A 24,244-nucleotide genomic window follows, 5' to 3' on the forward strand; every position below is an offset into this window, starting at 1 on the left:
ATATGAACATTTGTATTCAAAAAATACACAAAATATAATAAAAATAATACAACGCAGAGATGGTGAGGGATGTGAGTTACAAGAAAAGATAAAGTATCAAATCCAAATAAAATATAAGCATAAAAAAATGGATACGAAATATGGAGTTCTTGCGAAATGCTGATCATTACACTGCGCGCACGTCATAATCTTAATGCATCTCGCTTACGTCCTGAAAACAAACCGTGCATATACTGTAACAATACTCACAGTCACATATTCTTTATGCTCTGCGAAGAACAACTCATATTAGTGGCGTACCGATGAGCCCAGAGGAGTGGAGATGTCTCAATGAATGGCGTAGCCATCTGTCTGTCTTGTATTGCCTCCAGGTGGCCAAGGCGGGCACACCAAAAGGGGCAGCGCAAAGAACTCCAAAGGCCCTTTTTGACCAGCATTGGTTCCATGAGCCACCATTGAAAAAACACACAAGCACAAAATCACACTTGTGCGCTTTCAACTTTCTGGGAATGGGTTTGAGGAAGGCCCGCCCGCCGTTATACTGGGATGAGTTTTGCGCTCTCGCCCGACATGCCGTCGTCTCGTCTCGGTGTGTGCCGAAACTTAAGTGTGGAGAGCAAAGAGGTGCCTGGCGGCGGCCGGCGACGTGTTGAATGCGGGATTATCGGGCGCGGACGTGACGCAAAGTCGCTAATAGGATCCCGAATCACGCTCTGAGTGGAAAGAGCACAAAGAAAGCCGACACCGCAAGCAAAGCGGCCACGCAAAGTGTCGTACGCCATCAGTGGATCTTCAGGGCGGTAAGGCATCTTTTTCCTCCAACCTGTGTTGTGTTGCCATTGCTTTCAATGAGGCTGCTGGGGCAATCCACAAAATGGCGTATTAATCATCAAAACCTTTGAAGTCATTCGGTACGTTCAATTGATCGTGTAATAAGCGAAAAAGAAGAAGAAGTCAAAGTGTACATGAATACTTGCGCTGTCAATGCTTCTATATGAAGTTGAGGAGATGCTTTAATGATTGCAGAGCAATTCTTGTGTAAATACAATGAAATCGAATTGATTAAACATCATAAATGCTGGAAATGTTTGAGTGATCTGTTGATTCCGATTTTTTTTCTTTTTTTCTTTTTAATCCCCACACATGAGCGCCCTCAAGTGTTGGAATTTGTTCACAAAATCAAATCCTATTAGCTCTCTGTATCAAAATAGCCGGACGATGCTGATGTGTGTGTGTGTGTGTGTGTCTTTTCCAGACTTGTTGCTCCTTCCTCAGGGGAGCATTAAAGCAGCAAAATGCAGGTTGCGCTCAGTCTGCTTGCGCTGGCGTCCTTGGGCCCGCTTGTCAGCGGCGCCTCGGAGGCCGGAAACGCCACAGAGGTCGCTTTAAAAGGTGACGTTTTTACACCCGCTCGAGAATGTGCCGATTTTCAGAAGCTCAAGCCGTTAGTGAATGTAAGTTGGAGCATCCGACCAAAATTTGATGCAGCTCTGCTTACCTTTTGGCTTTGACATGAAAACGGGGAACGTCAACCCCAGGACGGGAAGGTTTTGGCGTAAACGCCTCTTAGTTCATCAGTACGGCCATCTTAGTTGTTCTAGCCAAAGCGCAAAGAAGACCAATTACTGTTCCATTGTCCGTTTACATGTGTTGCTGCACCCGGCCTGTTCCTGAAAGATTTATTCTAGCGCCGACACATACAGTAGATTACGTTTAGCATTAGCACTGCGCTAGCGGACCCAAGGCAAAGCCATGGGGTTGTGAGTGTAATTCTCTTGGATTTATGTTGAGCTTGACAGTAAACTTGAACTGGGAGGGGCCTAGAACAGCTCGACACCTCTCTTTCTTGGCATTTTGTGAACCGCTGACGCCTGTTGAGTTGATCGTCACATCTCCGTTCCGCGCTCACGAGCCGAAGCATTCAATGGGTCAAACGGTGACCCGAAAAAAAGTCACTCCAATGTTAAGTCACTACTTGGTTGTTTCATTTCACGTAGAACAGGTAGACGGGCAATTAAAAGTTACAAGCTAGTCAAAAGTCAATCACCGGACGGAAAAGGGGAAGAAGAGCACGGCCGGATCAACGGGACTCACCCCATCAAAAGCAGACTTTTCGGGTCGTGTCTCGTCAGAGTTGTCCAAGGCCGGAGAGACGGTGGTGGGCGAGGAGGTGAAGCGCGCCTTGTACGGCGTGGGGCAGATGAGGGAGGCCATGTGGAGAAACCAGCTCAAGCACGAGCACCTCATGGAGTCTCTGCACCACAGCGGCGAGAAGAAAAAGGTGCACGCAGTACATGGCTTTCATTCTCCTGGCATTACTCTCAACACGTTGCCGGCAAAGATCAAGAAGTGGTTTCGCTCGACGGCGCGATGCGGTTGTTCCTCTCTTCCACCAGGGAGCGGCGCGACTGGCCCAGGACGTGACGGAAAAGCTGCGGGAGGCCGAGGAGCGGTGCGGGGCCTCCTTGCGGTCGCAGTGGGACGAGTGCAGGCCGTGTTTGGAGGACGCCTGTAAAACCTTTTTCACCAACACCTGCCGCAGGGGTTTTGCCACCTTCCAGACCAAAGTAGGACAAGCCTCGTCTTCACAATCGGTCATTCATTCCTTACCTTACTCACTCTGGAGGGATTTTTAGATACCCAACATACATGGTGGTCTACGTAATTCCCTAAAAAAAAAAAATCTGTGTCATTTGTAGCCCAAATCACCTTTTTCCATTGAAATGAACTAAAATGCCATTGATCGGTTCAAGACAAGTAGGGTTCAAATTCACCATCGAAAGACCTTGAAATTGCAAAAATGCCCACAATTTGTGGTCTTCCTCTCCCAAACCAGGTTGAGAACTTCTTCCGTCGCGTGTCGAGACGCTTCAGCTTCAGCGAAGCGGCCGTGGAAGCGGACGACATCCTGGCGAACCAGGAGCCGGACGGCCCCGATGCCGAAGCGGTCCGCATCCAGGACGCCTTCGCCCGCCTGAGCCGCAAGGTCGGGTTGCTGGTGAACCGCAGCGCGGCCCTGGCCTCCAGGATGGGCGACGGACTGGACCGGGCGGTCCGCGTGGCTCTCCTGAGCGCGCCGAGCCCCGCGCCGGCCCCCGACGACCCGGCCCGCGACTCGGGCTTCCTGCGGGGCGTGGGCCTGGAGGAGGTGCTGGACTCTTTCTTCGACTTTGGCCGCAGCGTGGTGGAGGAGTTTGGGGCGGTGGTGACGGGGGCGTTTGATGGCCTCCGCGCAGCGCAGCGGGGGCCCAAAGACCCAGGCGAGTGTCAAATTCGCTTGTACTTTTCTTGATGACGGAGGAACGGTCGTCAGGTCCGCAGTTAACGTCCATCCTCGCGTCGGATTGCAGAGAAAACCCTCCCGCAGAACGGCAGGTTGTGCCGAGACCTGCGCAAACAGTCGTCCGAGTGTTGGCGGCTGCAGAACCGGTGCGAAGCTTGCCAAGGGCCATTGGGAACAGGTAACGCGCCGACGCCGACGCCCACCCGCGCATCCATGGCGGTGCCAACCGATGTCCGCTCTCGGCAGAATGTCCCGGCGTGAGCGAGCTGCACGCGGAGCTGCGGCGGGTGTGGCAACTGCTGGCCGTGTCCAGGGAGCAGTACGACGAGGTCCTGTCCATCGTGCGGCTCCACGCCGACGAGACGCTGGGCTGGCTGAGCGACATGGCCGCAGAGTTGGGCTGGGTGGCGCGGGCGGACGCTCAAAACGTCTTCCGCATCACCAGGGTGAGATGAGGAAACGCAAATATGTTGGCGTCCAACATCGGCTCCGCTGACAATTCCTTTATCGAGGAAAAGAAATGCATCGATGGAAGGTAGAAGCGAAGGGGCCCATCGAGGCACATAAGGCGTCGGTGGGCAAACCACGGCCCGTGGGCCAAATCCGGCCCGTTGGTCTTTTTAATCCGGCCCGCCGAAGGTTGGTACGCAATTAAGGTTCGATGTCAATGACTGCATTCATTTCATTTGGACCTGCAATGACAGGCATTTCAACGCCAGGTGGCGCAGTTACTTGAAGGAAGGGGGGAGACCGTACGGAAGCCCGCAGTAGCGCCAAGTCAAGCGAATCCCGTTCGATACGATGGAATAATGTACTCTTAAAGTCTGAAAAACGTGCCCCAAAATGCAAAATACTGCTTTTTAAATAAAGAAATCCAATTGATATGATGTCGAATTGAGTTCACCCCTTTTGATCCGGCCCGCCATAATATTTTCTGGTTCTCATCTGGCCACCCCTGACTTAAGGAAACTCAGGTCTCACTTGACCTCGTTGCCGGTCTTCAGATCAAACGCCAGACGAAAAACGCCACCGAAAAAATGACATCAAAAATGGTTCAACCGGAAGCCATCGGGGTTCCTAATCGTGTCCGGTGTGTACAGCACCTGCAGTGTTCCTTTCTGGCCGGCAGGTGGTGCCAAAGAGCCAAGACAAGAACAGATCAGAGGGGGAGACCCAAGTGGAGGGAAACGTCCTCAACTCTCCCTCGTTGGTCTTCTCCGTGCCGGGGGAGCTGAACGTGCACGACCCGGCCTTCATCCGGTACGTGGCCCAGGAGGCTCTGGAAAGGTACAAGGAGATGATCAGGTAATGGCTGTGACACATTGGAATATTTAGTGGCGCTTGATCAAGACGTAGCGACTTACGTTCGTGTTGTTGCACGCTTAACAGGTACCAGGAGGATGAGTAAACAACCCACAACAGAGGTCCGGAGAGATGCAGAATGTCAACAGCTTAGCTGTTGGGGGAGGGGGGGACACAAGATTCCATTTCCATGACATCTAAATGGTACATTTTGAGGTTTACTAGTAGAAACGACAGCACGGCAAAATCTAATTCAACTTTTATTGATTTTTTTCTGTACAAAAATTCTATTAGTTAGCATTATTTTTCTCCTTCTCTAGTTCAAGTCCTAGCTTTCAGAACAATCACATCTTAGGTTCTCCGCAGCCGAGCATACAAACAAATTGAATTGAAAACAATGAAAAAGTTCACATCTTCGTCCGAACCGTTGTCATCGTGCACCTCTGGACCGACGTTTGGAAAATGAAAGGTTGAGGGAAGCGAAACACAAACTCGACATTGTTAACGCCGATATTTTGTGGCATGAAAATGAACAAAACCATACTAAGCAGAGCAGTGATTTTTTTTAGTACTCAAGTCTGGTGTGTAAAGCCTGTCAAATATACTGTCACTGATTCACGGACATTTTTTTTAGCTTAGACATACAAGTGATGACATTCGTACCGTATCAGACCTTATATGGTATTGTGCAACTCTCCCATTGCAAAACTGTCACTGTTATGCAGATATTTTGAAACAATAAACGCCATGGTCACAGACAATGCCCATCTCAGATGAAGAAAAAAAACACGTGTAGACATTCATTTTTCACTGGGACGTGATTCAAATAACTCACTAACGTGAAAGGCAGCAAAAGAACGACTGCGACAGTGATCATTTGAAAGACGTGAATGTCTTCAGCATGATTCAGATGCCTCAATGATGGCAATATTCGCTGAAATACAACAAAAATAAACTCCTTGGTCATGGAATATTTAAAACAAAACAATTTGTTTAGTATTCCTCACCTGCACATCTAACATTTTTTTTTGCATTTGGTCATGTTCAAAATAACCCAATGAATGTTTCAAAAAAGAGAAGGAAATAGAGTATTTAACAGAAAATAAACCTCAAGGTGAGAAAGAAATTCCCAGCATAAACACATGGAAAATATGTTTCTTTGTGCTGGCATTATATCTCAGTTAAAGATAAAAAACTGAAATGTTTTTTTTGCACTTGGGCATGATTAAAACGACTGCGAGAAAGCGTGTCAAAGAAGCACTACAATTGAAAAGAAACCCGTCCTTCATCCATCTTTTCACACTTGCTAAAAGACTTTTTTCCCCTGCACATACTGTACATACTGTACTTGCATCAAGCCCCATCTGCATCATCCGCAATAAAATTTAAACAAAGCGTGCCAGCCTACAGTCATTCGAAACAAACTACTGTACATCTAAAAGACATGGCGACTCCCCAATATCAAAGAATTATTTTTGAAAAATAACATTTTTAAAAAGGGAAAAAAGTTGTGAGAAAGAGTCATTGTGTTGAAAAAAACACGACAAATCGTCATTGCATCTTGCAAGGACAGACATCAATGTAAAATGAGGACTAACGACTCCGGTATTGATCACAGTTGTCGCGGCCAGTCTGTTTTGTACCCAGGTGAGACCTGGCGAGTCTACAGGTTGTCCCCCGGCTGGTATTGGGGCTCCGTGGCGGTGAAGTAGTCCTCCAGGAAGGACTGGATGTACTCAAAGGTGGGCCTCTCGTCGGGCTCCTTCTTCCAGCAATGGCGCATCATTTCGTGCAGCGAGTCGGGGCAGCCCTGGGGACAGGGCATGCGATAGCCGCGCTCCACCTGCTCCAGCACCTCGCGGTTCACCATCCCTGCAAACCACAACACCGCCGGGGTTCACGGGATGTCATCAAGTCTTGGCCCGCTTGAAGGGAAAGCACTATTTGGAATTCAGATCGAGGGTTTGTTTCATAATCTGCTGCATGCAATGTGTCCTCTTCCTGTTCTATATTATAAAAAAAAAGAAGAGGAAAGATTTCTTCCCAAAGACGGGGAAACCCTGCCATGTGACATGAATGCTTTGCCAGGAGGAGACTCAGTGAGAGGTTAGGAGCCAGAGCACATGACTCTGTGGGAGGGCGTGGGGGCAAGGGGGTCCTCATTTATCTCACACACCAGGGAAGCCGGAATGAGACAACACAATGGCGGCGGCATCAAAATGCAAATCGGCAGCTTTCCGAGTGTGTATATATATACAAAAAAGGAAAAAAAAATCATAGGTTTCCACGCAGCTGTGTCAACACGACGCAAGAAAGGAAAAGAAGAGCCTCCAGATGTAGCTGAATTAATTACAACCAAGGCTTTTTGGCTGCGGATCCGGGAAGGCCACGAGAGCCAGATGGCGGTCAGCTCGGCCATATGGCGGCTCTGTGATCATTCAAAGCTGCGGTCCGGTCCTCATTTTCAACAGGACGGCGATCAGAGGAACGCGCGGCAAGTCTTGAAATTCATCGGGGTGCCAGATTTCAAAAGATCAGTTTACTCTGAAGGGGAGCACAAAAAAAGGCTCCACACAAACTAATTGAACGGAGAAATAGCGCCCAAGCGTATTTTATACTTTGTGTACAATTAAACACAAAGTATAAAAACTAAATATAGTGATTACAATAGCTACAAAAAAATGATATAAAACCAGCGAATTAAGTCATTAGAAATGATTTAGATTTTTAAATCATTCAACATGCTTTTTTAACAGACATATTTAGATGAGATTTGATGCAATTTGAATATAAATACAACTATGTTAGAAAAAAAATAGTTTTTTACCATAGCTTGGTATAGATATTTTTTTTGGACCCCGCTTAAGCAGAAAATGATATTTCTAATGCAAAAGATTTCTTCCAAATATCTATTGAGATGAATTGCGTGTGCGTGTCTGGAGGCTCACCCGGATAGGGCACTCTGCCTTTGGTGACCAGTTCAGTCAGCAGTATACCAAAGGACCACACGTCCGACTTGATGGTAAAGCGGCCGTAGAGAGCCGCTTCCGGCGCCGTCCACTTGATGGGGAATTTAGCGCCTGGAACGAGCGGGAAGTCAGAAAGCGCAAAGCCGGTCGGGAATGGCGGCTCATCGCGAGGCGGCGGGACAGCGCACCTTGCCTGGCCGTGTACTCGTTGTCCTCGATGAGCCGGGCCAGGCCGAAGTCGGCGATCTTGCACACCAGGTTGTCAGCGACCAGGATGTTGGCGGCTCGCAGGTCCCTGTGGATGTAGTTCATCCGCTCGATGAAGGCCATGCCGTCCGCAATCTGCGGAGGGAAAACCGAGCCCACAATGTGGGTGCGAGCCGCTGCAAGTTGTCATTTGAACTGCCCCAAAAAAAGGGCTCGGCGTATCGCACGGGAGGACTTCAGACGAGTGTGAAAATCAAATCGAGACAGCAAGGTGCCATACAGTTTTTTTTTTTTTTAACGCTACGGACTAGCTTCGACAGAGATACGCTTTTCGCGGACTGTCTCTGTCTCTGTACGGCCCACATCAAAGGAGGAGCCCCGGAGCCCCGGTGTCAAGTGTCAACGTTTTTGTGTGATGTCACAAGCACAATTTCTGCTCGTGTGTAGACAAACTAGTATGCTCGCCAATACTACTGATGAATCTCGTATGAAGGTGCTTTGTTTGTTGTCATGTAATTATTCAACGACTGAATAAAGTAACACCTGTTCATGAATAATAATTCAATGATGTGAAAAACAATTGTAAACAGCACTGCGATTGATCCATTTTGTATTTCTATTGCACTTCATTGAACGGCGTGTGTTTGTTTTTTCTTCTTTCGACCCACATTCTTGCTGCTGGAGGCTGTAAATGTCCCCAGTGTGGGACAAATAAAGGAGATCGTATGGTCTTATGATAAGGCATTCTCATTTTCTCCATTCTCATTGTTTGACGGCCATTTTAGGAGATCTGCACGCAATTAGCAATCGTGAATTTTTCGCAGCTTTGAGCCGTTGCGTCATGGCGAGGGTTGGCCACAGATGCCAGATAGTGCTCATCAAGTTCATGCAGGCTCGTTCATTTCCTAATAATTCAAAACATCTTTTGTCTGCCAACCCCCTTCGTAGCCGACCGCAGGCGCCTTCCTGTTCTTCTCTTTCTTTCTTTTTTTTTTTCTTCACCTGGTCGAGTGGGGGAGGAGCGCAGCGGGGCAAAGTGAGAGCACATCGTAGCACGCGAAGGTGGCATTGCGAGACTTAAGCGGCTCTCTTGACGAGGAGCGCTTCGGCTCTGCGGGCGATGTCAAACGGATATCAAAATCAATATGACAACCCGCGCGGCACTTGAGTCGAGCTGACTCACGCGCTTTCTTTTCACACGTATTCCTTTGCAGTTGAGCAAGCAGAGGCCCGTCTTTGCGTCCTACCTGCGCGGCCATGTCCACGAGCTGGGGCAGCTTGAGGTATTTGCCGTCTCCCTCCTTCAAGAAGTCCAGCAGACTCCCTGGAAGACAATTCAGAGCGTTCGATCAGGCTGCCACGCGTGTTTTTGGAAGGCGGGGGGGAAAGTGGAGTTCCCGGAGAAAAGCCCCGCAGGCGCGGGGAGGCCGGAGAGAGTATGCGTCAGGCCGTCGGCTGGAGTCGCTAAGCTAACGGCGTCCGGCGGGTTTGCCTCGCTTGCTTGGGGACCCACCTTTGCCCATGAACTCGGTGACGATGTAGATGGGCTCTTCGGACACCACGGCATAGAGGGGCACCAGCTTGTCGTGTCGCAGCTTCTTCATGATCTGGGCCTCCTGCAGGAAGGCCTCCGGGGACATGGTGCCCGGCTTCAGGGTCTTGATAGCCACCTTGGTGGTACCGTTCCATGTGCCTGAATCAAAGGGAGGGGGCGGGTGGGGTGTTGGGCGTCGGCTCAGAGATCATCAACACCACGAGAGCGTCTCGCGCATTCGACATGGCTCCGCATCGGTCCATCCTGCATGGCATGCGGGTCGAGTACGCAGGCAAAGTTGGCCAGTCGCACTTCCCGGCGGAGAGCCACTTACTCACGCCCCGCTTACGTACAATGAGCCGGCTCGGGGGAGGGCCCACCTCCGTCAATGAATGGCGCGGTAACGAGCCAAAGGACAAAGTAGGCCAAGGATAATAATGAGCGCAAGGTGGCGAGAACACAGAGGAACGGAGGTCACAAATGTGCAATTACAAAGAAGTGAAGACACCGAGAGAATAATGAGCAGGGGCGGCGGCGCAAGCAGAAAAAAGAAGGGAGACAGAAGCCGGCGGCGCAGGAATTCCTGGGATTGCGCGCTTGCGGGTCGAGGCTTGCAAACGAGGGAGGGAGGGAGGGAGCGAGGAGGATGCGCGCCGGCAAAGTCGAGCGTGGGAGGACAACCCGCCGTTAGCGCGCACGCGTGCGCCTTTCGCCGCCAACGGACCGCGGCCCAAAAATAGGCTGGCTCCGCGACGCCAAAGATTTGCCGGTCCCGTAAGCCTTCGTCCCCGTTCAATGTACACCAGCTAGCGAGCGGATGCTTCATTTGGGCTCGTGTTCGCACGAGGCGAACGTCAGGCCGCGCCAGCCGTCTTACCCATCCAGACCTCTCCGAAGCAGCCCTGGCCCAGTTTGACTTCCAGTCGCAGGGACTCGCGGGGGATCTCCCAGGCATCCTTGGCCAGTCCCTGAGTCTGCGGCTTGACCGTGGGACACACCGTCGTCAGCCTGTAGCACAAACCGTCGGCGTGTTCTGCAAAGGCCCAAGCACGCAAGGCGGACAATAAATGTCGTGAAGAGGGCGGCGGCCGAATAAAACAAACGCCGCGTTGGAGTGTGACTAGAGTAAGAGAGGGAGCGCTGGCGTCGTCGAGAGCGCCGGCCGCCGGCACCTGTGTAGTGCTTGACCAGCTTCTGGAGCGTCTCGAACTGAGCCCGAGTGGTGATGTAATAGCCGCCGCTGTCAAGCTTTCGGATTTTGTAGTGTTTCACGTTGTCTCCCTTGACTTCGTCCCAGTCGCGGATGGACAGAGAGTAGGCGCCTTCGACAACAAAAATAAAAAATAATCACAGAATGTCAACAGTCAACGTGCGGTGCAAGAATTCCTCAAAATGAAGATCTGTCAACATGAAAAGTCTCCCTTTTTAAAAATTTTTTTTTTTACCTTTGGTCGTCTCACTCTCTCGTGCCAAGAAAGCGCCTCTCTGGTTGCCCGGAACTAATAAAAGGCGCTCGGCGTCTTTTCGGCCCATTTTGCCAAAATACCATCTGTTGAAAGAACACTGGTGTGCTGATATGATTTCATCTCTTCAAATGTGTCATTACAAGAGCGCATGCCATTTTACGCACACACGCGCACAATATTTCAGGTTTGCCGGCAACTCTCAACACAGGCCACTATTGTTTAGCCCGCGCACGAGTACGCGACGGGCCGTCCCGGCGCGACCGCGGACAAGCATTTCTGAGAGCGCAGGAGCGGACGGAAAGAAAGGAGTCCTCACTCTTCGGCCTGTATGGAGTCGGCGGGGGCCACGTAGTTGCTGGGGATGTAACCCTTGTGTCCCGTGTTGATGGAACGAGCCTCCCACCAGTCACCTTCGCTAGAGGGAGAGGAGAAGCCTTCAGTGGCATTTTCAACGCAAACCAGCGCGTCCAATCGCAAATGCGTCACTCTGTCCTATTCAAGGGCGCAGGGTGGGAGGCCAAACGCATTTCGGCCTCAAGAGCGGATGTCCGGACAGCCACTCACGTGTTGTTGATGATTTGGAAGCGGTCGCCTTTGGTGAAGGACAAATCGTCTGACGTCCTGGCTTCGTAATCATACAGCGCCACGAAGAACGTGACGCCACCTGAAGGCCAGATGAAGAGCGACGCGGGCGCGTTACTAGCAACAAACGGCACCGCCCCGCTTACGCGCTTGCTCCATTTCGGTGAAGGGCAAGTCAGGTCAAAAGATTGCGTCAAAAGCAAAGCCTTCCATCGGTTGCCGCTCCTCTCAAGTTGAATTAATTCTTTTACAGAATGTGAATGAAGCGGCAAAATCCAGCCGCCATTTTGGCACTTGCCGTCGTTTGGCGGACAAAGGGATAAGGGATAACATAAACTATTTCACAACAGTCAAGAAATGACGCATATACCTTCGGCCGTTGGCGTGAAGGCGAGTGTGAATGGGTGTTTGTCAAAGCGGCCCAGGGCGGTAGCCCCAACCGTCGCCCGGGCAGCTGTGATCGGCTCACGCCGGCTCGTGACACTCGTATCATTTTAAAGGAGCGCCTCGTTGAAGAAGGCGATGTGTGAACTGACCTGCGACAACACCCGGGAAGGGACCGCTCACGGCCACCGCCGCGAAGGAGGCGGAGGCGCCGCCAAAAGGCGTCATAGCGGACGAGGCGCCGCCAAACGGGGTGAGCGCCGAGGCGTGACTGCTGTAGCCGCTGTTGAGCGTCTTTGGCGCCGGCGAGTGGCCCATCAGCGTGGGCTCGGGGCCGTAGTGGCCCGGGTGGCCCGGGTGGGCGTTGGCCGCAGCCTTGTTGGCGTTATCCGGACGGTACTTGGGCGCCGGGCCTTTGTCCTCTTTGCTCCGGACGCAACCCATCGTCGAGCCTGCGGGGGAACAAAGTCAGTCGAGCGGGGCTGAAACCCATGCGCTGTATTGCCATGTTAGCGATATCGTTGGCAAAGTATGAGACGAGATTACATCTTGAGTTAGTCTTTTGTTTTAGTCAATGTAGCGAAGTGCCTCCCCTTTGAGCCAGGAGGAAACGTACGCAGCACGGTGAGGCCCGAGTGGTGTCAAAAGGAGGGCTGGCCACGGGCCCTGCAACAACCTCCCGTCACGGCCCAAACAAAAGGCGGCGCAGTCATCCGAGGCGGAAACAAAATCCTTCCAGCCCGTGGCCGTTTCACTGACACAGATTTAAGACAAGCGGGGCGGGGGCACTGGATGGCCCCTCTCCTCGTTGATAGACGAGACGCCGGCATTTATCTTATCGGAACTTCAAGGAGCGCACGCAAATGAGGTCATCCTCCTCCTCCCCCTTCCCACGAGCACACTTCAAGTGTGCTGGTGTCGTGCCGACGGCATCCTCTTCAGCGAGCCCATTTCACCACGGCTTGAGTGCGGCTCGGGCTTTACGCCGTGTTGAACGATATCAATCCGTCTGGGGGGGGGGGGGCATAAGATTTGCCGCCACGTCATTCTGAACGCAGGAACAACCCTGACAGATATTATACAGAAAGACTGAAGAATCAAGCAGATTGGCAAAGTACAGCTTAGCTAGTTCATTGCGTGCCGTTAGCAAGCACGTATGACGGCTTGCCCCACCAGATTAAAGTTGGAGGAAAAAAACGAAGAATCAAACGGAACGCGTTTGGCTCCTTTACTTCTAAGTTTATCGAGATGATTCGGGACTCCAAGATCCGAGATGAAACGCAAATCCGGGGCCCTCGGGAATGCAGAATTGAAAGCCGCACGGCGGCAAAGAAGTTTGCCGACGCCTTCCAGATGTCAAGGAGCAGCTGATTAAATACGCTGGCAGCAAATTTCAGACGTCGCAATTGGGGGAGGGGGGGGGACCGTTTGAGTGGATCATAAGGTTTGTTGTGTAAATGAGAGCATTGTTTGCACACGAGTTGGCTTGATTCATCGCTAACGCGTCCTTTCTTACAGTCTTGTTTAAGGCCTTTTGGTTTTGCTTTCAAATCAATCAATCAGATAAGAAGAAGCACTTCATTAAGATGGCACGAAAATGTAAATGTTAAGAACTCCATTTGAACCCTTTCAGGACAATGGCCAGCCGATGATGTTTTCAGGGTACAGGTTGCATGAAAGGCCAATCGAAATGTTTGTCACGATATGCCAGTCCCTATTCCCCACCAATCCACCGCAGCGCTCATCTTTTGTCCGAAATGGCGCGTGCACAGCATGCTCACTTGGCCAACTCATCCACATGCTAACAATGAGTCATACAAATGCCAACGAGGGTGCAGACTCTGACATCCAACAAAGAAATGACGTCGAAAAAAAGAAAAAGGGGGAAACGATGGGTGCTTATGGGGGCAAGCTATGGGGTCTAACACACCGCTTAGCATATTTCGGGCCCCTTCTCTAAACTCTGCCGTGTCAAACAAGTCCAATTTAAGACGGCAAATTGGAGACATCACGCGTCTGACCCAAGTGGAATTACAGCAAGTAAAGATGTTCAAACGCTGGATTTGAGGAGCCGGTGAGGGCGGTAGCGGCGCTAAGCGCCTTTTTACCGTGGCACTGCCGTCTTCCCGCAGGAAAAGCGGCAGGAGGGAAGCTTTTGTTTTAGCGGCCAAGACAAAAAAAACAAAACAAAAAGACACTTGATCAGCACGCACAGCACACCGTTGCCTCCATTCACAGAGAATATTCGGGAGACAAGGGACTTCGTGACAAGTTCAGAGTGACAAATGCAAAAGAAGGACGGTCCAAAAATGACGCCGGCGTCGCAAATCCAAAAACTCAGGCAGTGATCAGTATTACGGGATGCCGTATTCCAAAAAGAAATACTGGCAGACCATTAGGTCCGCTCGCACCAGCAAAGCACTCGGGATGGCGCGAGGACGGGTTTCACACCCGCAGCCTCTTACGAGCGAGCAGATAAGATGCCAGTCGGGGGAAACTGGGAGCAGCCCGCCGACCTTTGAACAGTGCCATTGACAGACTGTAAATGCGCAGCCAAACGTTAACTGGATTAGGAGGCCAAAATCTTCAGCACTCGCAAGCCTCGTTTGCGTCAATATTCGTTGAGCGGCAGAAGGTGAAAGGGCCTCACGCCGCCGTCAATAAACTACCGCTACTTCATTTGCCAACCGTCCCGTCAAATGTGGACGTGCTCCTTATTTGCTCATTCGCCGTCGTGTCCCGTCTTTTCATTTACGTCCCATACGGTTACACCACCCGTATAAACAGCACCGGCTCAACGGCCATCTTTCATCGGAAGATAAAGCACGTGCCCGAAATCCAGGACGACATCCTCGGTTGGACACGGGCGCGGCGGCTACCAGAGCATCACTGAAGCGTAACTCGGTCATCGCCCCGGCACGTGCTCGGAGGCGCTTTGACTGCCGATCAACCGGGAAAGCGGTGGCGGGCAGTTTGGGGGGCTGGGGTGGGGGGCTAGCTGAGGGGACATCCTTCCGAGTCCCATTCACATCAATGAGGCCACCTGCACAGGCATCTTTGCGCCATAAACGCAGCAAAGCATCCCCTTGTTGCCACTTTGGGATGGAGCCACACTCTTCATCGGTGTGCACACGTGACAATTCTTAAGCCCAATGTTAATGTTACACACACACACATTTGTGACCATCCTGTTTTATCCACAGTGACCTGAAATGAGGCTGCCTGGAACATAGCGTTAATGTGGCTTTCGGGAACTGTACGTTGAGGTAAAGCTTGCAAAAATGTGTCTTTTGTTTTACCGGCTGCGATATAAACACACAATTGTCCTCATGCAAATCAATGGGGAAGTGAGGTCAGTTATTCCTATTATTTGACACGTGTGGGGTTTTTTTTGTGCAATTGGGTGCTCATTTCATGTGCTCTGTCAATGTAAACATACGGTAACTCTATTCAATAGATGCGACTTTAAGAGCGCATGGAACTAGATGGGATATAGCCATTCGATGGGAAGCACCCGTAGTGTGGAAATCCAGCCTTGGAGTTGCATTCCACGGCAGCACTGTTGATCCGAGGATCCTTCACCCCTCCTGTTTAAGTCCATGACACTGGGCCGGTGGCACCCGTTCGTCCTCCTCACCTACTTACGCAGTCCAGCTGTGTGGTTTTGGTGGTGCGCGTGCGCGTGCGCGGCACATGGCAAGCCATCACAGTGGATACACACGGAGGGATTAACATGGAGGAGGATTACCACGGAACTGGAGTGTCCAAACACAGGAAGAGTGGTCGTAACACATGCTCGCCCCCTTACAACAACAGTGCTACTTGGCTACTTTGCATGCATAAACAATTGCAACCAAAGCACTCCAAATATGGGCTTTGTTGACGACGATCGATCTGGGAAAAGGTTTGCAACAGATGAGAAAGGGTGAGGCACGAAAGTCAATGTAAACCGAAAGCAAGAAACATCGAATTTGCCGCTTTGGGTAATTCACAATTTCAACAACGTGAACTCGTCCTTGCCGGGTTTGTGGGAATTTAGAAATCCAACAAGTTTCAGCACCGGCGTCAACCCTCAAACACACACAAATGAGGAAAATGACACGATCCACAACTTTTGGTGCGTCGGGCAACACACACACACAAAAAAAACTACGGTACTATCAGGCCTCGCTCCCCCCTACACACACTTCAAAATGAGACTTCCCCACTTTGAGGGCTCGTCGCTTACCTCTTTCCAAGCGACCTCAGCAGCGTCGTAATCCGGCTACATGCGTCTTGTTTTCGTCCGCTTTATTCCGTTCACGTCCCAAATTGGAGGGGACAAACACGCACGCACAATCAAATCTTAGTTGGACGTCCCATGCTGACGACTAACTCCCCCGGGGCCAAGTCGTCTGCGAGGACCCCCGCGGTAGTCCTTGAAAAAGGGAAGCGAAGAAGGTCACTTGGCGTCGACTGGTTTGCGTCAAAAAACGAGAAAAGCCGGCGAAACGTCCGAGGTTTGGCGAATTGTACCAGCGCGACAATAGCCCGGCTAGTAGCCACCCGGGCCAGAGAGGGAATCGCGAGGCGTTCACGTACTCACTTTCAAACTCGTACATTATGCTACTCAGATTCGTACTCCGTCTAAAGCAGAATGACCACGCACTTTTATCAACGAGACAATATCCCGCCTCTTAATAGCACAAACTCTAAACTACCTTACATTTTAACACTTGCAGAGAGTGAGGGACATGATCTTAAGTTCATCGCCCCTCCCCCAACACATAAACGTAAACGTCTCATGATCGAAACTCCCTTGCGTCAAATATGGCCGACATGTGCAAACGCTAAAGTCGTTCAATATTTGAAAGTAGACATCGGATTGTATCATTTAGGAACTGTACTTTGTCAATGTGAACACGCGCGTTATGGCGTGACGTTTTTGGTCTCTCTTTTTTGGCATCGAGTGGGTGAGGGCGCTGTCTTGGCCGAACACTCGATTTCCAATCATCTGGCGCTCCCTAGAGGTATGAAGAGTTCGGTTTGGTGCAAAAATACAAACCGTTCCGTTCTCCCTTCAAAGAAATTGTTAAATAAATTCATCATAACCATCATTTCGTGATTTATTCACTCTGAAATAAAATCATTTAAAAAATGACATCGTCCCTCTGTACAACACTAGAAAGATACATCGATCGATAGATCGATAGAGTTGTGCTCATAAAATTCCAAACCCGCGGGGAATATCAATTTATGAGCTCAACTGTAGCTATACAGAAAGCTCTTTTGGGAGGGATGTATCCATTCATCCCCCCCCTCCCCCCCAGTATAGTGGATTTGATTAGATTCCTGGTCCGGCTTTCCTGTGGGGTGTTTGCATTTTCTCCCTGTGCCTGTGTGGGTTTTCTCCGGGTACTCCGGTTTCCTCCCACATTCTAAAAACATGCATGGCAGGCGAATGGAACACCCTAAATTGCGCCTAGGTGAGCACGAATGGTTGTTTGTCTATGTGAGCGCTGGCAAATTGGCTGGCAAGCAGTTCAGGGTGTCCCCTGACACGCCCGCGACCCTCGTGACGAGAAGCAGATGAGAATATGGGTGGATCAATGGATGTTTTAAATGATTTGTTTTGGCCTCTTTTTTCGCACAACACAAAACCTGTGATTCGGTGTGTGTGGACTTTTTAATGACTGTCTGTCTGTCTGTCTGTCTGTCTGTCTGTCAATCAGTCAGTCAGTCAGTCAGTCAGTCAGTCAGACAGACAGACAGACAGACAGATAGATAGATAGATAGATAGATAGATAGATAGATAGATAGATAGATAGATAGATAGATAGATAGATAGATAGATAGATAGATAGATAGATAGATAGTCATTCATTCCCCTTTTGTCCTGGTGGTGGTGCCGTGTACTCATTCCTCGATTGTGAGCGTGGGCGGTCACTTCTCGTTGCAATCCGTGGCCAAGTTGGGTGGTGGTGATGGGTCGGACGGGATATTTGCACCCGGTTCGTGACGGTCTTTCGTCGTCACGTTGCGTCAGACTGCACGTAATGACGTAATTGCTGCGCAAAGTGCAGTTGTTCCATTCCTGAGTGGGATTCAGCATACAGTAGTATAACAAAGAGGCTTCTCATTCAAATACACTTTGTAGGCTTTGAGTGAATTAGTATTTCATAACGGCCTTTCTCTGGTCGGAAGGGGATTTGGCGTCGTTTCTGACGCGCCGATTGCTTTGTTGGGATGATTCACACAAGTGGATTGAGGGTTTCTCTCAAAAGGAACCGTGCGTCAAAGGCCCGCTCCGATCTGATTACGATTGGAGCGGGCGAATGGATGAACGCCTGAAACCCCCCCCCCCCCGCCCCCTCCCTCTTCTTCACCCTTTCACCCACACCCACAGGGCCTCATAGACTTGCGTTGGGGGCCATTATCAGTATTGTTGGGAAAGGTGAGTGTAAATTCCAAGAAATTCAAGAGAAATGACTCTCCTGGGAAATGGTGATTATTTGGGGCCAGTGGGGCAGCTTTTAGTCCCACACAAAACTGGGAAGCACTTCTACCCACTGGAGATAAAACACTTAATTGGATTTACTGGTGGTGATGCCGCTGCTAAGGATGATGACGTCATGTGGTCTATGATGGTGCACGAGTACAGAATGAAAAATGGAAAAAAAGCGCAACGTTTCAATGAAAATGCGACAAAGTGTGAGTTCAGCATGGACGCAAAAAAGAATGTTACCTGAAATACAATAGTAAAAACAAAATACACAAGTTGGTGAAAATAAGTCTGAAGAAATGCTCTTTTGAATTGACTTGCATACTAAAATGCAATTATAGTTAAAAAAAACAGACATGGACGTGCTAGGTGTTGAGGATGGTGATTGTTAAAACAAATACAAAAAAGATTTGATTAAAGAGGTAGTATGAGTGTCACACGATAGATAGAAAAACGGACATATGCGTAAAATGTACAAATAATCATGAAGCAAATCAAGATCAGAATGTTGGCGTTTGCTATCATTAAAAATCCATCCATTTCCCTCATTATTTCTTAAAAATCAACGTCAGCTGTATGCAAGCAGAAATGCAATTTGGCGGTTTCGTAACAATATGTCAAATTCAGCCTTGAAAGCAATTCATGAAAGGCATAAAAGAAGACGACATTAGAATAATCAAATAAAACGGGGACATTTAAAAATACTTGTGAAAAACGGAGGGCCGTGGACACCCCGGACCTCATTTTAGGCCCCCTGCGATGCATTTCTGGGCCCCGGCATGCCCGCGACCCTCTCCAGGATAAGATGATGAGAAAATGGATGGCTGGACGAACGGTTGGTTGCCTACGGGCAGCAAAATGCTACCCGCTCACCCTGAACGCCACCGTGACAGGAAATAAAGAAATAAATCAAGCGATGGCGAAAGTTTGCAAGAAAACTTCTCCGTCGCAACCTTCGCAGGGTGGGTGGACCGGAGATGTGCGAGGAAGGAACCTTACCATGATAATCCTGCAGGAGGAAGGCTCGATGACGTCCGTAGCATCCTTAACGTGACTTATTGGAGGGAGGGCGGATGAGGAGGAGGGAGCAAAAGGAGGCAGGGAGGGGGGGGTGGGGGGGAAGGATACTTAAAGATCAAAATCCAAGGCGATCGGCGAACGCCAAAAAGTTTCCAGGACATACGGAGAGGAACTGCTGCCGGCTGTTTTTTCTTTTTTTTGGGGGGGCAGCGGAACACTTCATTGTGCCTTTTTAAAAATTATTCCTCTTATTATTATCCGGAGGAAGATAGAGGTGCACGCGAGGGGGAGGAGGGGGGACGTCAAACGAAGCGGGAGTCAAGCGCATCGCACCAGGCGAGCCGCGCCCGGATCGCATCCCAGCAGCAGCGGCAGCGGCGGCGGCGGCAAGGGGGGCAGCGGGCTCCGCTTCCCGGCTTGGAGGTAAGGCGCAACTCGGGATCCCACACCCCGGTGCGTGCAAAAAAAAAAAAAAAAAAAAAACAGCACAAAGACTGAAGGCACATTTTGCGTCCCATTCCAGCATGGCCAGTTCTCGCAAAGCCACTTTAATCCTGCTCATCTACGGAATCTTCATGCACCACAGCGTCTCCTGCACACCTCTGGGACTAAGTTACCCCAAAATCAGGTGGGTCACTTTTGCCCATGCAACGCACGAGTTCAAGGACGCACCACGTGTAGGATCCGCCGCGAAAGTGCACTTGGGCGCAAACGACAAACATTCCAAAAAAGAGACGCTACATATTAGTGTGGAAATTTGCCTGGAGGTGCGTGTCCGGCGGGACCCCTTCTGCCAACCCCCGCCTTATTAAAAATGAGAGCGCAACGGATAGCCCTCGGGAGGAGCGGCAAGACGAGGGCGCGTCACCAAGAAGCGAATCGGAAAGCTTCAAGATTGAATTCTCCTTTGACATTTCTCTTTCCTATATTGGGTGTATTTTATTTTTTTTATATCGTGACTTGATGTAATTGCCAGCATGTATTTTTGTTTGGCGCCGGCCAGATTGATGGTATTTTTTTAAAAGAATCAACGAAGAGCGGGAGACGGCTTCCACGTTGGAAATGAACAACAGCGCGAATGAATAAAAACGAAAAATAAGCTCACGCCTTTGATCCTTTCAAACGTGTGCGCGTTCATTTTTCTTTTTTGTTTTCGTGCCGGATGTGGTGACGATTTTCGGGCGTCTCTTGCGCAGGCTGGACAACGACGCGTTCGACGAGGACGCCAATTCCTTGGGCGAGTTGGGCTTCGACGGCGACCACCTCGCCCTGCGCAGCGCGCCGTCTTTAAACGACGACGGCGGCGGCGGCGGCGGCGGCGGCGGCGGCGGCGGCTACACGCTCTACTACCCCGCCGACAAGAGGTATTTCGATCTCTTGGATTTATTTTGCAATTTGTGCATGCCTTCAACGCCTTATTTGTGTGGCATTTTTTTCTCATTGTGTTTGTTTGCTTGCGAATGCCTTGACATTTTTTTTTTGCTTTGAATTTCATTGGGACATTTAATTTCGTTGCCTTTTGTCGTCCACTGATGATGTGTGTGTGTTTTGGCACCTCAGAGCAGAAAGGCATGCAGAGGAGGAATTAGATAGAGCCTTGAGGGACATCCTGGGTCAGTTAACCACGCGGCATTATCTGCATTCTCTGATGACAATGCGTGCAGGGTAAGGGCTTGCGGCACCCACCTCGTCTTGTCTCTTTCTTATTTATCACTCTTCCTTTTTGTTGTTGTTGTTGTTTAAATCCCATCGTTGACATCCTGATTGGTTTTTTTGTGTGCGTGTAATCTTTCGAAGGGGAGTGAAATATTCATGTGAATAATCCATCAATTGATTGATTTATTTTTTTTTGGGGGGGGGGGGACTCGAGTAAACGCGTCAGAATAGCAAATCGGCCTGTAAATGAATTATTGATAAGGCCCAGCAATGCATTATTAACGCCACCAAAAAAAGACGCTTAAATGGAATTTTATTTTTTTTTTAAATGAAGGTATGCTATTTGATTTTTGCGTCGCAGCAGCGAGGAGAACAGCATGGAGGACGAAAGCGAGCCGCTCTCCAAGAGGCACTCGGACGGCATCTTCACCGACAGCTACAGCCGCTACAGGAAGCAGATGGCCGTGCAAAAGTATCTGGCGGCCGTCCTGGGACGAAGGTACAGACAGAGAGTGCGCACTAAAGGACGCCGGCTCGCCTATTTGTAGTGCAGCCCTCCCACCCGCACACTTTGTGCGTGTATACCGTATAAATGTATGACCCCCCCGGCCCCCCCAACCCGCACACACGCACACGCAGCCAGTGTCATCCGCCCATCGTCCACATGATATAGCGAAGCAGTGGATTGCGCCTCTGTGTTCTCCTTCGACATGATGTAATTATGTATGACGTTAAGACATTAAAATGAATATTTTATTAATAATATCGTTTCCCCCACCCTCATTTTTTTTTGCTACGAGAAAAAAAAAGGAACTTGATTAACCCTCCTGTTATGTTGCTGTCAAATTGACTCGATTTAAAGAATCAAAGAACGAGCATTTAAAATGCAACGGGGGTAGGATGAACAATGACAATGCTTTGGGGATTATTTCTCTCTTTTTCGGACTCTTCTTGATAATTACACATCGACGCCCTGGGTCGAAATGACCCATTTAAAAGTGAAAGAATTGTTCGTTGTTGAGTTTTCACACCCCTCCATCGTGCCCATTTTGGACACCTGCGGCTCAATAAACATGACCCTGGTCAAACTGAGCCATTTAAAAATGAACGAATTGCACATCATCCTATCATATATTTGTCACGAAATTGTTAAGCGTAGTGTTAACAATGACCTATCAACACTCAGTGTGACACCCCCCAGCCCCCATTTTGAACAATTTGGGACGATTAAACACAGTCTGGGTCAAACTGACCTAGCAAAATGATCGCTAGTCGTAACAGGAGGGTTAAACTGAACAGTCCATGGATGAATATCTGTTTATTTTCATGTTTCAAGGTGTTTGAAAAAAAGATCATAATTGTGCACCTTCAAAGTTATGCGCTTGAGAAGAAAAAAAGAGTCATCTATACATATATATATACATATAAAGAGAGATATATATATATGCAGAGAAATAAATAGATTAAAAAAAAGACAATCAAAGTATTGAATGTTACACTTATTTTTGTAAGCTATTTTTTTAAGTGTTGTTTGTTTTTTGGACAAAAACAGGCCCAAAGAAGTGGTGCGCATGCTACATACCCGTGTAGGAGTTTGTGTGCGCGCGTGTGTTCAACGCTCCATTGAAAAATGATGATTGTTATTCTTTGCTTTTTTATTCCTGCAAGGATGCCTCAATGATGCTCACACTTGCACACTTGTGGAAAATATGTGCGCGCGTGTTTGTGTCAAAAGTGCGCTCGGCAAAGAGGAGCGCAAAATCGGCATTTACTTTGTCGTTATCTTGTGCAATATCTGCATGCTCTTGTATTGTTGGCGGAAAGTGTGCGTTGCGTGTACATGGCGGGGACTCGCAAACTGTTCGGCAGCCGGGTGCCTGGGGGTGCGCAAGATTAAAAATATATTGCCAGTTTACATCTACGGCGTGTGCCGTCCCCCCACGCCCCTCCCTCCCCCGGGTGTCCAAAAGGTTAAATGTCAGTCGTTATTTTTTGTTTGATCATCCGTAGTGTTTTAACGCAAAGGGGTGGGTTGGTGCGCCAACTATGTCAGGTTTGTCAATCAGTCGGGGGAATTTCGTGTGGAAATTTGGGTGTCGACCTGCTGATAAAGAAGACACGGGTAATCAGAAGCTGTTAAATAAGAGAGAAGAGGGTGGGCATATATCCAAGTGCAAAACCCCCCCAAAAAGTTCAAAAATACATTCCCCAAAATGGAGTACGGCGACTGCTCCATCTACTTCTCCACAATGTAGTTATGTTATTTGCCCCCCCTTGGTTAAACAACCAAGTGGGGGCACACCAAATCTGTTGGGATGCAGAAGGGGGTGCATAAAAGCTGTTTAGTAGCACTGGTTAAAATTTGGGTACCATTTTTTTTTTTGGGCCACCGATCACTGGAGGAGCAAAAGCTAAAAAAAACAACAACAAAACAGGTACGCGTTCAAATAATGCATTCTTGATGATCATTTTTGATAAAAGTATAACAAAAGGGGAGGGGTGCGCCAGTTATGTCGATTTGTAGGGATCGTCACTTGTCACGAGTGCTTTTGTGTGGGGAATCCAGGCAAAGAGATGAGGAAGCGATGACATAAAACGGAGGCTAGTACAGAAAAAGAGAAGCTTGGCGCACTTCCAAGAATTTTTTCCTCAGCGTTTTGGTAAAAATCAATCGGCACTTTGGATATCGCTCATCTTCCTGTGCGATGTAAAATCAACAATCTAGTGGTGCGTGGCCAACATTTTTATTTTGGGGCTGGTGTTTTCAAGGTCAAATGGAGGCAAGGGGCTTGCATCGACTGTGGCCATGCGTAAGGAGGTGCGTGGCGCAGTTTCAAGTCAACGTTTTTCCAAGACGGCACTTCATCGTTGCAATGATTTGGGCTGGAAACGCCCGGCGCAATTTTTAAAACCACGTTTGCCTGATGAAACAAAGCAGAGCGGGGTGGAACCCGGGAGGGCGGGAGACAATCCGAGGCCGTTACATAACATCGAAGGTTGGCGCACCTCCCGCTTGGGTAAAATTGGACTACCCACAAGTCACTTAATCAACTGCCCATTTTCTGTGATTTGAAATCAACAATGTACCTGGATGCGCACCTAACCTTTTTATCAGATTTGGGCAGACGTCCATTGAACATTTCGGAGAGGGGGTGCACGGACCTTTTTGAAAGGAAAGTTTTTCCAAGATTCATCAATTCATCAAGCGGATTTTGCGTGCTCTAAAGATTATTTTGAGATGCGCTGCTAATTAACCATCAGCATTTCCTTGCAAATGACTTTGAAGGACGTTTCTATTATTTTGTCACATGTTACAAGAACGTCAGCTTGGTTAAATGAGGCAGAGGGGGTGCGCCGACA

General features: G+C 49.3%; 3 protein-coding genes and 1 long non-coding RNA gene across 7 annotated transcripts; 2 read left to right on the top strand and 2 right to left on the bottom strand.

The window, feature by feature from the left end:
- Positions 1-199: 199 nt before the first annotated feature.
- LOC127615829 (uncharacterized) lies at positions 200-2,227 on the bottom strand. Its single transcript, XR_007966966.1, has 3 exons — positions 2,086-2,227; positions 1,499-1,587; positions 200-857 (listed from the first exon to the last, which is right to left on the bottom strand). It is a non-coding gene; the product is annotated as an uncharacterized LOC127615829 (long non-coding RNA).
- On the top strand, positions 693-5,307 carry clul1 (clusterin-like 1 (retinal)). Its single transcript, XM_052087153.1, has 9 exons — positions 693-800; positions 1,256-1,392; positions 2,133-2,281; positions 2,397-2,567; positions 2,837-3,260; positions 3,351-3,461; positions 3,530-3,729; positions 4,413-4,588; positions 4,673-5,307. The coding sequence occupies exons 2-9, from the start codon at positions 1,296-1,298 to the stop codon at positions 4,689-4,691; spliced, it is 1,347 nt and encodes a 448-aa protein (XP_051943113.1). The 5' UTR covers positions 693-800; positions 1,256-1,295; the 3' UTR covers positions 4,692-5,307.
- On the bottom strand, positions 4,833-16,493 carry yes1 (YES proto-oncogene 1, Src family tyrosine kinase). The gene is made up of 12 exons (XM_052087152.1): positions 15,956-16,493; positions 11,880-12,179; positions 11,326-11,425; positions 11,078-11,176; positions 10,741-10,844; positions 10,468-10,617; positions 10,173-10,328; positions 9,275-9,454; positions 9,009-9,085; positions 7,743-7,896; positions 7,534-7,665; positions 4,833-6,457 (listed from the first exon to the last, which is right to left on the bottom strand). Exons 2-12 carry the CDS (start codon positions 12,169-12,171, stop codon positions 6,249-6,251), a joined length of 1,653 nt encoding a protein of 550 aa, XP_051943112.1. The 5' UTR covers positions 12,172-12,179; positions 15,956-16,493; the 3' UTR covers positions 4,833-6,248.
- Positions 16,494-19,449: 2,956 nt separating this feature from the next.
- adcyap1b (adenylate cyclase activating polypeptide 1b) lies at positions 19,450-23,316 on the top strand. 4 transcript variants are annotated; one of them, XM_052046132.1, is made up of 5 exons: positions 19,450-19,651; positions 19,752-19,856; positions 20,425-20,592; positions 20,789-20,893; positions 21,246-23,316. In XM_052046132.1, the coding sequence occupies exons 2-5, from the start codon at positions 19,753-19,755 to the stop codon at positions 21,430-21,432; spliced, it is 564 nt and encodes a 187-aa protein (XP_051902092.1). In that variant the 5' UTR covers positions 19,450-19,651; position 19,752; the 3' UTR covers positions 21,433-23,316. The 4 variants fall into 4 exon arrangements, with proteins under 4 accessions (XP_051902092.1, XP_051902089.1, XP_051902090.1 ...); XM_052046129.1 differs by having other exon boundaries at positions 19,496-19,651; positions 21,249-23,316; XM_052046130.1 differs by lacking the exon at positions 20,789-20,893 and having other exon boundaries at positions 19,496-19,651.
- Positions 23,317-24,244: the final 928 nt, after the last annotated feature.

This window comes from Hippocampus zosterae, chromosome 15 (genome assembly GCF_025434085.1).
Source record: "Hippocampus zosterae strain Florida chromosome 15, ASM2543408v3, whole genome shotgun sequence".
Taxonomy (NCBI): domain Eukaryota; kingdom Metazoa; phylum Chordata; class Actinopteri; order Syngnathiformes; family Syngnathidae; genus Hippocampus; species Hippocampus zosterae.